The following is a 15,906-nucleotide window of genomic DNA, read 5'->3' on the forward strand; positions in this document are numbered from 1 at the left end:
TTTTTAGCAAAACTGTTTTGACCATTTCTGGCCATGGAGAAGGTAGGTGGAGTGAAACAATGGGATTTAAAAACCAATGTTATTAAAATTAAATTTACATTTTCAAATGTTTCTCAATAAGTTTGAGATTTATTTGACTGATTCCTAGTTTGGACCATGTTTTTCTAAAAAGCACTGGCTATTTTTGCTGAAATAATAAGTTCCTTTCTGTTTTATCTCTTTTAAAAAAGTTCAGGTATACCTTTATATAATGTTCATATATCTCAATAGACCATTACAGGATGATTCATTTTTAAAGATTTCCAAAATGTAATGCTGATATATAAAAATACCAGAGTGAGGCTCCTAATCTCAGTGAAGTGTGGTTAATTGGGATAACTGGTTAAAGAAATCTAAAATGAAAGAAACTTGGAGAAACATTGTGCAGAAACTAGAAAAAACTGTTGATTTTAGTTAGGACATAGTTCACAGTTTTGAAGCTTTTTCTTAAGCAAAGCTTGAGTAATATAAGAAAATTCAAGTATTCTTAAATAATAAGCAAATATAAATATAGATTGCGGGCATTTTTACTAAAATTTGCTTAATAAAATTTGATAGCACAAACACTATATGTGCCAAGCTTTTCATATGGAACAGTAGTCCAGCTGAAGAATAAATATGACATTTAGCCAAATCTTGCATAGAGTGGTCAAAATGTATTGCACCTCAGAACCAAAATACAATCTAAGTAGTTTTGTTGTAAATACATTTTTGCAATAAAGTTTTTGAGAGGACATTTTTCCTCTGAAGGGATGTACTTGACATCATCTGAAAAGTGGAAAAGAAAAAAAAATATTTTTAGAGAGATAGAAAATTAAATATGGACAGTGGCATAAGCCAGAAGCCACTCTATTTAATTTTTTGTAGTCCTTTGTCATGTACAAAAAGGCATGCCAGTAAAATAAAATGATATATTACAGTATTTATATTATTGTCTTAAAAAGTTCAGTCACACTTTTCAGCTCTTGTTGTTGTTGTGCTGTTTACAATGTTGCCTGTACAAATGCATGTAATTTTATCATACATACTTTATGAGTAGCTGGGATAAAACCTAACAAGAAAGAAATGTTATGCTCCTTGTGGTATCTGGTACAGCAGAATTATTCCACTGATGTTGTGGTAGCTAGATTATGCATTTTTAAAAAGCTCAACTTGGCACAGATATCTATCAAATGGCTTACTTTCTGATTAACCTTGTAATAGGTATCTAAGTTGCAAAATTCTAAATGTCAAGCATCTGCCACTAAACTAAAAGGCATTGCTAACTTTCTTAGCTTTCTTTTGATTTTGGAATATTTTAAATCTTTTTTTAAAAAATATTTTTTGCCCTTTTATAGATAAAACGGTTTTGGTCCACATTCAAACAGCATCTTTCACCATGTTGCAGATATTCAACATATTTCTTTACAGCCTTCTGCAAACTTTTTTTTTAAAGCTGTATGGTTGAACAATCTTGACTGTAGTGCAATGCCGACATTGACCCAAGAACGATTCCATAAATCTGTGCCCTTAGAAGATGAATTATTATGAGGATTGATTTATTAAAAGGGGACATAATGAACATTTTTTTAAAAAGGAATGAAACATGCCAAAGTAGTTCTTAGAAACATAAATGTTAGTTCCCCTCCCTTTAGAATTCTCATCAGGTTAGAGTTAAGACTAGTTGAGAGGTAGCTCTTCATCCCTCCCTGAATATGCAGGACCATTAAAATTACCACCATACAACAATATGGGATGAAATGTGGAACTGGTGAAGGCACATGTCAAGTATGACACTTTTCCTCTCAGTGCTGTATCCATGTCACACTGCTACTTTGCTCACCAAAAGTAGGATGTTGTATTCATAGATATTTAAACTATTTTCATAATTATTTAAAATAGTTTTGGTTTGCTTTCCTTGCGGGAAAAATGCAGCTCAAAGAATCGGATAAAACCATGAAGCCGCAGAAAACTGTCAGTGAAAGAACAAATCCACTTGTGCCGAGTACATTTCTCACATCACAGCACTCCAAAAGAGCGCAACATTTTGCCAGTAAATATGGCACACAATGCTGTAAACTCCTCTGTCATAAGCCTGCCTGCAGTAAGATTGCTTTATATAACTGCCAAAATGTGTCTTTGAGAGATAATATGTTGTTTTCTACAGTGCTTATCTCTAACAGAAAAAAAAAGTGCATATGGCAGAATGGACACTGAATATTGCAGGATACAGAACTACTTGGTGAGTTTTCTTGAAGCCCTAATGTTCCAGATATTGAGATTGTACTACAACCACTTCCTGAACTGGAAGGGTGCTAGAGCAGCATTTTGGTGTGGATTTGGGGAGTTACTTTTAAAAAGTGGAAAAGAAGTTGACTGCATGAACTTATTAAAAATACACATAAACTCCTTGATTAATTTCACTTTTCTCCTCTTGTGGGAGGGTACATGGAAAGATTAACACTCGGAAACTAGGTGAAGAGCATAATCATAGCTAAGAGTAACTCTCCAAATACAGTTGCCGTAGTCAGTGGAGTGCCTCAAACATATGGCTTAACACACGGCCTGGACAGCATATTGAGTGTCTTGTGGTTTTATGATTCCTCATGCATGATTCCTGATCACAGCATGCCATCATGCAAATCATTTCTATGCATTGAAACGAGCACAATTTTATTTAATTTATTTTTGGAATCAGCCTGAGCAAGTTTGGCAAACTGAAAATACCTGATTACCCCCATCTCTCACAAACCATGGTGAAGCCCATAGAATAAAAAGTATGCAGATAATAAGTACTAAAGAAACGATGATTATTAAATGATATGGGCTAAATACGTGTCATTTCATTTCAGCTTTTTTTTTGATGCTCTACTTGTTTTTTTTTCTCCTTTTTTTGTTTTTGTTTTTTGCTGCTTAAACTAAATGTCAAGTATGAAAATCTAGTTTTGCATGAACTAAACAACCCTTTAAGTGATATTTTTCCAGATTTCCTTTCAATAAAATGAAAATAAAATAAAATCAATTTTTGCTGCTTCGGAAAAAAATATGAATCCTCAAGCAGCAGTTTTTTTCCTTGTTTGTGTGTGTGTTTTATTTTGCTTTTTTGTCCTAAGTTGCATTGACTGATGTGGAACATGCAGTATCCACCTGCCCAGACTGTATAAAATCCTTGTTCTCCTTTGCATTGTTTCCTGTTTTTTTTTAAATATATTGGTCTAGATGGGTCCATTAAACAGGTGGTAGATCACTGCTTTGAGATGCAACATGGTCACACAGTAAGCAGACTATGTTTGGTATAAGATCTTTAAAGTTTCTCCACAGCTGTTTGCTATTGATATATATTTTATCAGGAAGTTTGTAAACAATCTTTTCTGCTCACGAGTTTTCTACAGTTAATATTATTATTATTATAGATCATCTCAGCATTTGGATTCCCTGGCGTCTTTTTGCCTTTTTGCCCTGTCGCGTCTCCCTTCTTCGGCCCGCTGTTTCTCTTTTTCAGGCTTAGTTACGCTGTCGTAAGATGGGAGGGAAGCTGTGGATGGGGTACCTTCTTTTTTCTCCCTATTTGTCCCTCCATTTTCTATTCTGTTGGAGACGTTTTTTCGGCAGATAAATCCCCTCCTTGCTAAACGGACCCTGTAAGCCCTCTGGATCACCACTGCAGAGACCTCCTCCTGTTTGCGCCGTAGTGTGGTTGTGATGGGCTCATAAGACACTTTGGAAGGATTAGAAGCCACAAATCTCTCTTCCATCTGTTGCCTCAAGATGTCTAGTTCACCACTGTCACCCAGTACACGTTTGGTAAAGGCAAAGAGGATGTCCAGACAATGAATTCTGTCCCCACTGACCATTGGCAAATCCATGGCAATGAGTTCAATGGTGTTGGGCTTAGGAACACGGAGAGGGTGCTCCAAAGCATCTGCAAAGTCTGCCAACTTGCAGTATTCAATGAACTGGGTAGCATCGGGGTCAAACTTCTCCCAGATCTCATAGAAGGTTTCAAAGTCATCTTCACTCAGTGGATCAGCACTTTCCTCTGTAGCCACACTGAAGTTCTCTAGAATGATGGCAATGTACATATTTACCACAATCAGAAAGGAGATGATGATATAGCTAACAAAGAAAAAGATCCCTACGGAAGGATTCCCACAGTCACCTTTGAAGCCACTCCCAGGATGTTCCTTTTCCAAATCACAGTCTGGAGGACGGTTGAGGATGGGTAAGAGCAACCCATCCCATCCAGCTGAGGTAGTGATCTGGAATAAGCATATCATGCTGTTGCCAAAAGTCTCAAAGTTGAACATGTCATCAATACCAGCCTCATGCTTGACGTAAGCGAAGTTTGACATTCCAAAGATGGAAAAGATGAACATTACTAAAAAGAGTAGGAGGCCAATGTTGAACAAGGCAGGCAAAGACATCATTAAGGCAAAAAGCAAGGTGCGGATCCCTTTAGCTCCTTTGATCAGGCGCAGGATTCGACCAATACGGGCCAGGCGGATGACTCTGAAGAGAGTTGGTGACACAAAATATTTCTCTATGATTTCTGCCAAAAACATACCTTTAAAAATATTGAGGAGAGAAAAGAGAGTTACAATTGTGTCAAGTCATTTCACATTCTTTCTTCAGATGCATAGAAATAATGGGCAAATTTAAGAGACAATACACGAGACTAAGGAAATCACAGCTTGCTTTAAAAGTGACGATCTCTTGGTTAATAGGTCCTTTTAGTAATTACTACAGATAGTCCTCAACTAATGACCAGTTACTTGGTGACCGTTCAAAGTTACGACCTGCCTGAAAAATGGGACCCAGATCTAAAGTTTTGACCATCAAAAGCCACAGCCACCTGACTACACTTCAGGTGCTTGGCAACACACCTGCACTTACAGCTGGCATGTGACCACATTTTAGGACATTTTTGCCAAAAACTGGTGCTTACTTCCAGTTTTCTGCAAAAGCATGCTCATAGCAAACAGTGGGTTCACATTTATGACAATGGTGTTTCACTAAGTGAACACTGCAAAAAATGTAAAATCATGTCGGTCACATATTACTGGTCAATTTTATGACTGTTATGACTTGTGACGGTAATGGGCAGGCTCTGTTAAAGTTGTAACTTGAGGCCTACCTGTAAAGCCCAATGCCAAATATTCAAAACAAATACAATTCAAACAGCACAGTAAAATTTGATGTCAATGCTCATATACGGTAACCGCAGTTGATTACAATTACCATAAGCAACTAGAAATCCTTAAAAATGCCACATGGTCAATTAAACTGTTAAGTGGCACCAAAGGAAAGATCAAGAGGCACTTTGATACTGAAATAGCCTCTCTGCACGACTGCTTACTCTGTTACACACAGAGAGCAGACACAGAGAACTGCCAAGGAAAATCTCCAAATATCAAGCTAGTTCATATAAATAGTTGTCTGTCATGTCCATGTCAGAGTCTGAATCTGAATCTGGGGGCGGGGGGGGGGAAGATGAGCTGGAAGAAGAGCAGACAGAGATCGAGAGGGCGGCTCCATTGGCCTTGGAGGAAACTGGGGAAGGGCAGAGTCAGTCCGGGCAAGGCTTTTCAGGATTAGAAAGTCTTGCAGACAAGGAGGAGCAGGAGAGACAAAGCTCAGGTGAAGAATAAGGACCACCCCCTCCTGGTCTTAGAGCACGGAGAGAAGAGAGAAGGCGAGGCCAACACAAATTGAACTGACTACAAGGGAGGAGAGTGCCCCGCCCCCTTCAAAAGGCACACCTGGGGACTGAGATGTAAGGAGGTGCTGGTGGGAGGGGCATTTGTCAGGAGCCTTGTGTGCACTTGCCAATGCCTGGATATTACTGTGCTTTGTCCTGTGGGGCTTGTCTGGTTTGCCTGCTTCACTGAACTTCTTGCTCTGGTTACTGTTTGGCTAACCTGGCTTACTGGACTGCTGGCCCTGGTTACTGTTTGGCTAATCTTGCTTACTGGATGATTTGCAGCCAGAGGCTGCTGAAGGTGGGTGTGAGAACTTTGCTCCAGGACTTGTAGTAAACATGGGGACGTTTGGGGACAAAGTTGGAGCAATAAAGGGGAATTAGATCTGTTCTCTGGCAGTGTTGCTTTTGTGCCATGCCCCGGGTCATCACAGTTTTCCTTTGAACTGTGCCAAGCTCAGTTTTGGCTTTAAAAGACAGTATCAGTACCTTGAATTGAGTCTAGTGATGAAATGAGAATCAATGGAATTTAATATATTCCAGGAGTTTTTCCATCACTCCTCAATTAATTTTAATAGAAAACTTAGTTATTCTATATAAGTAGCAATTTTAAGAGGCAATCTCAAATTACATTGTAAAATATTATAATCCAGAACAGATTAGTGACCATAAAGATAAAGTGCAAAGGTTTCCCCTGCCCGGTTATGTCCGGCTCTAGAAGGTGGTGCTCATCTCAGTTTCTTATCTGAGGAAGGCAGCGTTGTCCTAAGACATTTCTGTGATTACTATGACTATGCGCCGAAGCACATGGAATGCTGTTACTTCCCACCGAAGTTTATCTGTTTATCTGCTTGCATTTTGCATAGTTGCGACCTGCAACAACAGGGGGAGCAGGAACTGGGGAAGTAACAAGAGTTCACCCCGTCGCTCTGCTTGAACTTTCCGACTGACAAGCTCGGCATCTTTAACCACTGAATTATTGCGCCCCCTTAGTGGCTATAATAGAACTGATTAATGATAGAAAGAACCAAAATTTCAGCTTCTAATCAGTCTCAGTTTCACTATTAACCAGTTCACATTTTCATTTTGATGTTTGCAACTGAATGTTAGAATTGTCCATTTCTCCAGGCACTTTGATTACTGCGCTAGATACATGAAAGTATTTCTATGTACTTACCTACAATGGAGAGTATCACAACCACAAAATCAAAAATATTCCATCCAATAGTGAAATAATAGTGACGTAAGGCAAACATTTTCAGCACACATTCGCAAGTGAAAAAAATAATAAAGACCAAATTGATCCAGTAGAGGATTTCCTCCATCTGTTTGCTTTGTGTGTCGGTTTCAACCATCATAGTCACCATGTTGAGACAGATGAGTAGCATTATTACTATATCGAAGGCTTGCTGGGTGACGAAGTCGAAGACAGCGCCTTGGATTCTGTTCTATTATACACAGAAAACATGCATATCAACATTGCAAAATATCCAGTGTACCTTTGGTACTATCTGGGTGGTCAGGCCCTGATTTAGGGAAAAGGATTCTGCAATAGCACTTTGCCAGTGGGGCCTTCTCATCTGGCATTAATTTCTTTCTCAGGCATAAATTTTACAAGAACTCTGGAAGATAGTACTGTAGTCCCAGGAGTCGGATGATGAAATGGAGGCTTAAAGATTTGTGGGTTTCTCAAGGCTGTCTAATGTGGAAATTTGAATCAGAAATCTCCCAATTGATATTTTCATCCATTACCAATTATAATAGTTTTGCTTTTCATTCCTGAATAATCTCAATGGGTGGGGAGGGATTAAAGATTCCACTTGAGTATATAAGGAATGGCATGCTAGAAAAAAAAATGAAAAACTTACCAGAGGCCTGGGAATTGGCTTTTGAGGTTTTTTGGAACCTAATTTTTTCATGGCATTGTAGTATTTCTTCTGTTCTTCTGTCATAAAGATATCCTGACCTCCAAAGTAAAGGGGAAGAAGGGAAGAAAAGGAAGTTGGTTACAATCCATTCAACCTTGCTTGAAGATTATGATGCATATTCAATGAGTAGGCTTTTCTTATTACTTCGTGTGGCAAAGAAATTGCCCCATCTCTAGAAGTAATTGTGTCACAGAGTTAAGTTCTATTTAGTTCTGTTGTGGGAACATCAGTGGTGGGTTGACCCCAGTTCAGAAGAACCGGTAGTAAAACCAGTGGGAGGCTCTGCCCACTGACCTGGACATCATCATAGGTGATCTACGTATGGGCAGAAGCTTATGTGCATGCACAGAAGAGAGCGCATACGCACGAGCGCGATGCAAACTGGTAGTAAAGGTAAGTAGAACCCACCCCTGGGGAACTTCTAAGTCAATTTAGTGCCTACCAGATCTCAGACTATAATTCTCATCAGCTGCAGGCCTAATAGCTATAATGCCTGGTAATGTGTAATCCAGCGCATCAATTTAGGGAAGCCAGATGTAGAGCAAAGATTCAATATAGCATTATAAATTGTAATGTTGTCGTTTGAATGAAAAGGCACGAGAAACGTGTCCAACAGGAAATTATTTATGTGAAATATATCTGTTGTGCATTTACTAGTTAATTTTCTTTGAGGCATAGTTGAAGAAGTCAAAATGAAAACAATTATACAAAAGGATACTAAGCTTTTCCTTTGCATTTGATTTATACAGGTAGTTCTCAACGTACAACTACGGTTGAGCCTAACATTTCCATTGATAAGCAAGGCAGTTGTTAAGTGAGTCATGCCCCACTTTATGACCTTTTTGCCAGAGTTCTTAAGGAAATCACTGCAGTTAAGTGAATCATGTGGTGGATAAGCGAATCTGGCTTCCCCCAATGACTTTGCTAGTCAGAAGACCTTGGAATGCTGCAACCATCATAAATTCATGCCATTTGCCAAGCATCCAAATTTTGATCATGTGATGGTGGGGATACTGCAATGGTCATAAGTGTGAGAACCAGTCATAAATCACCTTTTTTTAGAGCAAACAGTCACTAAATGAATGTTTGTAAGTCGAGGACTACCTGTAATGCCTCTTTCACTCATTAATGTCATCTTATGATAACTACAGTTGTCATAGCTGACTTGCACGTTAGAATCTGCTTTTAATCTTTTACATTTTGGATGAGCAGCAGCAAGATTTGGGAGAGTCTTTCCTCTATTGTTATTAGTTGATAATTAAATAGTCATTCTAGCGTGTATGTTTCTCTCTTCTCTGCCTTCCCCTTGTGTGCTAAAAAATATGAAAAGTTGACCTATCTTTTTCTTTTGCTGATTGAAGTTGTCAATAATAACACCAATGAAGAGATTCAAGGTGAAGAAGGATCCAAAGATGATGAAGATGACAAAGTAGATATACATATAGATGTTGTCCTCATACTTGGGCTGCTCTTCTTGCTATAAGCAGAGACAAAATAATTATACATTGGGTGGGTGGGGGGAGAGAGAGAGAGAGAGAGAGAGAGAGAGAGAGAGAGAGAGAGAGAGAGAGAGAGAGGGGACACACCCCAGGAGTGAAATGCTACTGGTTCAGAGAAGCAGCGGCAGCATATGGTTCAGAGAACCAGTAGCGGCAGCAGTGCCCACCCACCCGGAGGTCGTTACTTACTGGTTTTAACCAGGAAGTAACCTGTTTTTGACCCTCTGTGCATGCGCAGATGGCTTTGCACATGCACAGAGGGTCCAAGCGTGCACTTGATGTATGCACGCGTGAGAGAGGAGCAAACATGCATGCGCAGTGCGCACACTTCCGAACCAGTAGGAAGGTAAGTAGATTTTACTCCTGACAGACCCCAATTTATATATATCGTATTTTTCAGAGTGTAAGACGTACCTTTTTCCCCCAAAAAAGAGGGTGAAAATCTGGGTGCATTTTATAATCTGAATGCAGCCCTGCCCAGCCTCTGAAACGGAGGTTTCAGAGGCTGAAAAAAGCCTCTGAAACGAAGATTCAGAAAAAAAGCCTCCGAAACGGAGCTTCAGAAAAAAAGCCTCTGAAACGGAGCTTCAGAAAAAAGGACTCCGAAACGAAGATTCAGAAAAAAAGCCTCCGAAACGGAGCTTCAGAAAAAAGGACTCCGAAACGAAGATTCAGAAAAAAAGCCTCTGAAACAGAGGTTTCAGAGGCAGAAAAAAAAGCAAGGCACAGAGGTCACAACCAATGAACCTGTTGCTAAAATTCACCTCTGGGAACATCTGATTGGAGAAATTCCGGGAGGACTATCCACCCGCCAATCAGCTTTTTTCTTATTTTCCTCCCCAAAAACCAAGGTGCGTCTTATACTCCGGTGCATCTTATAGTCCGAAAAATACGGTACTCAGTCTATTAATGTAACAATCACAGTGTATTCTGTTTTAAAGCATGCAACATTGTGCAGAAAAATAATGAAAATAATGGTCAAAAGGCATAGGCAAAGGTAAAAGAAAAAGGAAATATAACTAAATCTTATTTATACTAATACCATCCACTATAGTACTGCAAATCTTTCTATTGTTGCAAACCACCCTCACTGATATTATATCCATGTACAACTTTATACACTGACTTTGTTGTTCTTTAAACATTACTTTTGAGGATCTCATTAACTCTACCCACCTACTGGGAATTTACTCATTCCCGTTCTCTTCACCCTTTAATATTTTTCTTCCATTTGTTCTGAGTTTTGATCTTTCTTCATTCTTTCTATATAATTCATGTACCTCTCACTTATTTATTTTGTATTGTTCACTTTTGTACTGCATTTAGATTCATTTGACATTTAATCTTGACTATATCTTGTGTTATGTCATATTATCACTGCATTCAAATTATTTTTACATTTTTCCTATTTTATCTCAAACTCACATGCATCTAATAAATAGGGCACTTTAAATATTTTGCTTCTGGTTAAATTCCCACATTTAGTAAAGAATTAAATGATTAAATGATGTCCTCTTCTGGGAAATCATTGTAATTTACACATTATACAAAACCCAATGATTAGAAAAGTTGCCCTTTGATTCAAAGGATTATAGGGATCCATTAGATACATAAATCCTCTTTAATTTCACTCTAATGAAATTAATACTGGGGCCATTGCTGAATATTCTGTGCACAAAAGAGTTCAGGTCCCATACACAGAAGGTGCAGCTAGCATCTGCCAATTGGACCTTTTTTTTTTTTTTACTTTCCCTTGACACGATTAGCATTTTTTCTTATATAAAATAATAAAGTCACTCTTGCTTCTAAATCACAGCAAGTAGTAGCAACTGACTTGCCTTGTTTGGGCTCAGAAGCTGAATCAAATTTGGTTAGTATATGGATGAAAAACTATCAGGGAAATCAGAGCTATGGATTTGACCAAAAAGCTGAAAAATATCCCAAACTAAGGTAATAGGCAAATCACTTATGTATTGTTGCCAAGCAAAGTAATCAGTTGTGTCTGCAAAAATCAAGGATCAACCACAATTCTTTCCTTTAAAAGCAGTGCTAGGTTCATAGCCATATTACCCTTCTAGAATCTACTGCTGCATACATTATATCCATCCAGCCTTTGAAGGTAGCCTGTGGGAAAAGCACACTTCTTTTAAAGAGGAGGAAAAAACAAAGCAGGGTAACAGTAGCACAGAGCAACATGAATAGCCAACATTTATTTTTTCGCTTACTTACAAACAGGATCTGAAATGCTGTATTTGCTTTTAATTAGGCCTAGGAATACTCATTTGTTAACATTTTTATCTTATTCTAAATACCCAGGAGGTGTATTTTCTATCTTTCTACTTTGTGATTTAATATCAGTTTCATTCCCTGCACCCCAACTTTTCTCCTTGTCACATCTTTTAGATTGTAATCCCAGGACATGAAACATTATAGTTTCCAACCTTTGTAAGCTGCTTGAAAGGTTTTGAAAGCAAAGTTCAATCAGTTTGCATATATAATAGAATCCATAATATTATATATACACTACTAGCATACTAACTTCTGCAGATATTGGTCTTTATGCAGTCAAAATGATGCAATCCCTCCATAAGAGGGAAGTTCAGCTGGCTTGAGAAAACCTGAAGTTTTGCAGAAGTAAAGAAACATTTATTTTTATTTTGGAAATAGTTTAAAACATTTACATTGGATGTACTGATTTGATTAAAGGGAGGGCTGTTCAGTGGTGGGACTTGAATAACTTAATAACTGGTTCTCTGGGTGGGTAGGCGTGGCTGGTTGGTCATGTGACTGGGTAGGTGATGTCACTCATCACACCCAGCCCCGCCTCTTAGCCACTTGCCTCAAAGGCAGAGGTAGGATTCAGCTGGTTGGGGCTAATCCCATCACTGGCTGGCCCCGCCTGTGCCCGTTTTTCAGCCTGTCTTTTGCCCTTTTTTGGGTGCATTTTCAGGCCATTTTTTAGGGTGGTTTTGGCCATTTATTTTTTTGCCATTTCAGGCTGTTTTTCAGGCCATTTTGGGGCCATTTTCTGGGCCGTTTTCAGGTCATTTTTCAGGCTGTTTTCAGCCTGAAAAATGGCCTGAAAATGGCCCAGGAAACAGGCCCAAAAAACAAGGTGGGGCCAGCCAGAAATTTGCCAGTTCACTGGACTGTGCAGAATCTTAACTACTGGTTCGTCTGAAATGGTGTGAACCGGCAGCAGCCCACCTCTGGGGCTGTGCTGATTCACATGTTCTTAACTGCTTCCACTTTTGTGGAATTTCTCACCCATCCTAAACACACAAGGGGCATACTATAACTGCATTAAAGCACATCCATTATAGCATCCTATGCTATAACACATTATAGCATCCTATGCTATAACACATTATAGCACAAATGGCACATCCATTTGCTCTCTGCCTTGTATATGGAATGTTCACTAGGATAGTCTGTAAATCCTTAAAAAAACATTTGCATGTTCTTATGATTTGGATCAAATAGCAAGATAATTTAATCCTAATATTCCTGTTTACTTAAGAATATTTCACAAAATAATACAGTGTAACATCCAATGTAATAAAATTTAATTTTATTGATTGTTTTTAATTTGTTTTTACATATAATGATGTAGGCTGCCCAGGGTTATTTGTTGAGATGGGCGGCTACAGAAATCAAATAAACAAAAGAATATTAAAAATACTATCACTTTTGTAATTATGAAAGGAATCATCATCCAGTTTTTTAAACTTTCTGATTAATGGATTTTTTTAAAGGATACAATCAGCCTTTTTTTTTTTTATAGCATCACAGATCCTGAAATCTTCAAATACATTTGCAGGAAAACCTGGAACTATAAAACAATAGACACACCATACCATACCATACCCTTTCGAATCACACACACAAACACACCTCAGTGAAGTTGCTCTATGATTCATTTCCAAGTGATTTATTCTCCTACCCCACCTCTGCTTCTCGTGAATATACACAAAGACTAATTCTAGAATATCATCCAGTTTGTGAATGACTCATAGGCAGTGCAGAAGATTGCTCTTGGAAGAACAGATGGACTGCATGCATGAAATAAGATCACTTGGATCACAACCTATCTTCAAGATGACCACGGTTAAATATCAGTTGGTAAAATCCAAAAACAAAAAGTGAACAGAGACTGTATCATTTAGAATATATTCAAACTAGAAACACTTGCCCCCCACATTTTCTAACAGCAACATGGAATTAAGAATTCTTCAGGAAACTATATACCACTCCTCCCTCAAAGCTAAAATTACCAGTTACTTAGCTCAGACCTCTCCTTATAGGAACAGATCCTTGCTATTTCCACCTTCAGTGCTTAAAGAATAAGCTGCTCTTAAATCCTCACTAATAAAGGGGATGCAAGTGAAAATAACTTCTTTTCCATGTTAATTACTTCAAAAATGGAAATGAGTTATTGATTGGCTCCTTATAATCGCTGCAAAAGTGAAAATGTTTGGCTGATCCATCTGAACATGGGAAAAGATACATGGGATTTACAAATGGTAAACAAGATTTCAACATTTTGGCAATTATACAATAGCCATCAAGCAACAAAAATAGAACTTACAATTTGTAGAAGGGCCAGGTACCCTGCACCGACATTGTCAAAATTAATCTTCACATTCTTCCACCGAATCTCTGTTCCATTGGGATCCATCATCTTCTCACACTCTGTCTTGTTGTTCACCTCTTCTATTTCAAATCGATACTCAGACGTCTCATTAAAGCAGTAATGATACTTCCCAGCAAAAAGGTTAACCCCCATAATGCTGAAAATCAGCCAGAAAATAAGGCAGACCAACAGCACATTCATAATGGATGGTATAGCACCCACCAAGGCATTCACAACCACCTGTATTGGAAGGGAAAGGAAGGAAGAGAGTGTTTCAGTACAGAAAATTTGATGACTTAGGTTTTACAAGCAAAACATTCATTTGTCTAGTTTTAGTAAGGGGAACAGAAACAAGGCTAGTCCCATAAGACTCATCTTAATTCAAAAAGAATCATGTGTCTCTAAGCATTTTGTTTTTTAAAAATATTTTATTAAATAATTTACCCAAACAAATATTAGCAATTAGTTTTATTTCTTTTGCCATTCAATAGGTGGTTAATAAAAAAAGAAAAATTGTGAAAAGGAGGGGGTACCTGCCTTGATAATGTCCAAGCGAGTCTAATATCCAAGTCAGAATAATATTTTTTGAATCAGACACATGTAAATTAACTTAGCCAACAATCTTTCCCCATTTTAAAACCAGATTCATAAATTTGTGGGCCCTGTTACTCCTACTCCCATGAAGATAAATGAGGAACTTTAGCTACATGTTTCAAATGGGAGTAGGAAAGGGTGCCAAACTTGTTCTAAGACTTAGTGGTAGCTTAATATAAAATTAATCAGGACTATATATTCTTTAGTAAGCAAGGCCAGAAGTGTCCCAAAAGCTGAGCATGCATATTTGCAAGCTCAAAAAAGAAAAAGCCATATTCCCTTCTCTGCTTCACAGCAAATGAAACTCACGTTTTAGTTTCTTTCCTTCCTTCCTTCCTTCCTTCCTTCCTTCCTTCCTTCCTTCCTTCCTTCCTTCCTTCCTTCTATAATATTTGGACTTAGGAAATGTACTCCAGCTTATAACTATTTCTATCTTCTTTCAAAATTGATAACTTCAAGCTTAAGTGTTTATAGACTTAGGCTTTGTTTTAATAATGTTTTCTTACCTTAATATTTAAACAGAAATGAAGACATGTGTCATCTATAGTTGTTGGTCTAATATATATAAGACAATCAATAAACATCTCTTTTGTTTCAGAATGAGAAAATTAAAGCTATCATTCTGAAATTATTTAATTTACAGAGCAGGAACCTATCAATATACATACTGCAGCATTCATTCTTAAAGAGTCCTATATGGTAGGACTGTGCACATCCTCCCAAACAGATATTCTGAAACACACAGAAATGAGCATGATGCACTTATTTTGAAGATGTTAAGACATCAAGCAATTTTTTAGATTTGCACAATATTTTCAAAGCTGTCCTTCACATTTCTCCACTTGAGTGAGAATGCATTTCGATTATTTTGCCAGCAATGATCACTCTTTAGAATGATCTTCAGAGATCTAGTATTTGGCATCCGTTGTTGTCTTCAGGGTTAATTTCTAACATGACACCGATTTTTAGGCAATGATATTTCTTTTAAAAGAAATGCCACATTAAGACATTTTTTACACCAAGCTCCTGGAAAAAAAAAAAAAGAGAGAACTAGGCACATCTCCCTCCCTACTAAAAGGTTATGAACCTCTCCCATAGTAAAAAAATGAACCCCCTAATCTGGATGTTAGAGAAAAATGTTTCTCTGTTGAATATGGAAAACTTCTGCATAGAGCCTTTCCCATTGACTGGACATGGGGAAAGTGTTCCTAGTGCAAGGTCAAAATGCATGTCAGCAGTAGGAATTAGCTCTCATGGCACTGTAATCTCCCTGTCTTCTTCTGTCAGCTCTGTCTCCTGGGGTGGAGGCAAATATCACATGAACGTCCTCCAGTCAAAAACCCTCATCTACTTTCTGCTGATTACTGTATTTTTTTAAGTGTCAACAGATGGCGCCCTTATTTTATGTTAAGTTTCACAATGGTGACATAACATAATTTGTTCTTAGATGCATAATCCTCTACAAAAGTTAGGCATTGTATGAAGCAGAAAAAATTATTGCAATCAACAGCCCATTGACTTCTGAATAGAGGCCTA

General features: G+C 38.0%; 1 protein-coding gene across 1 annotated transcript in view; it reads right to left on the reverse strand.

Annotated features, from left to right (window-relative positions):
• SCN8A (sodium voltage-gated channel alpha subunit 8) overlaps nt 1-15,906 on the reverse strand; it is a 127,953-nt gene continuing 112,047 nt past the window's right edge. The window contains exons 22-27 of the mRNA XM_087886940.1: nt 13,732-14,016; nt 11,214-11,267; nt 8,984-9,121; nt 7,585-7,689; nt 6,894-7,164; nt 1-4,582 (exon numbers count right to left, since the gene is read on the reverse strand). Of these exons, the coding sequence (XP_087743066.1) occupies nt 3,438-4,582; nt 6,894-7,164; nt 7,585-7,689; nt 8,984-9,121; nt 11,214-11,267; nt 13,732-14,016 (1,998 nt within the window). The 3' untranslated portion in view covers nt 1-3,437. The remainder of the gene's footprint in view (nt 4,583-6,893; nt 7,165-7,584; nt 7,690-8,983; nt 9,122-11,213; nt 11,268-13,731; nt 14,017-15,906) is intronic.

The sequence above is a fragment of the Pantherophis guttatus genome, chromosome 2 (assembly GCF_059756535.1).
Source record: "Pantherophis guttatus breed Tessera chromosome 2, ASM5975653v1, whole genome shotgun sequence".
Lineage (NCBI taxonomy): Eukaryota > Metazoa > Chordata > Lepidosauria > Squamata > Colubridae > Pantherophis > Pantherophis guttatus.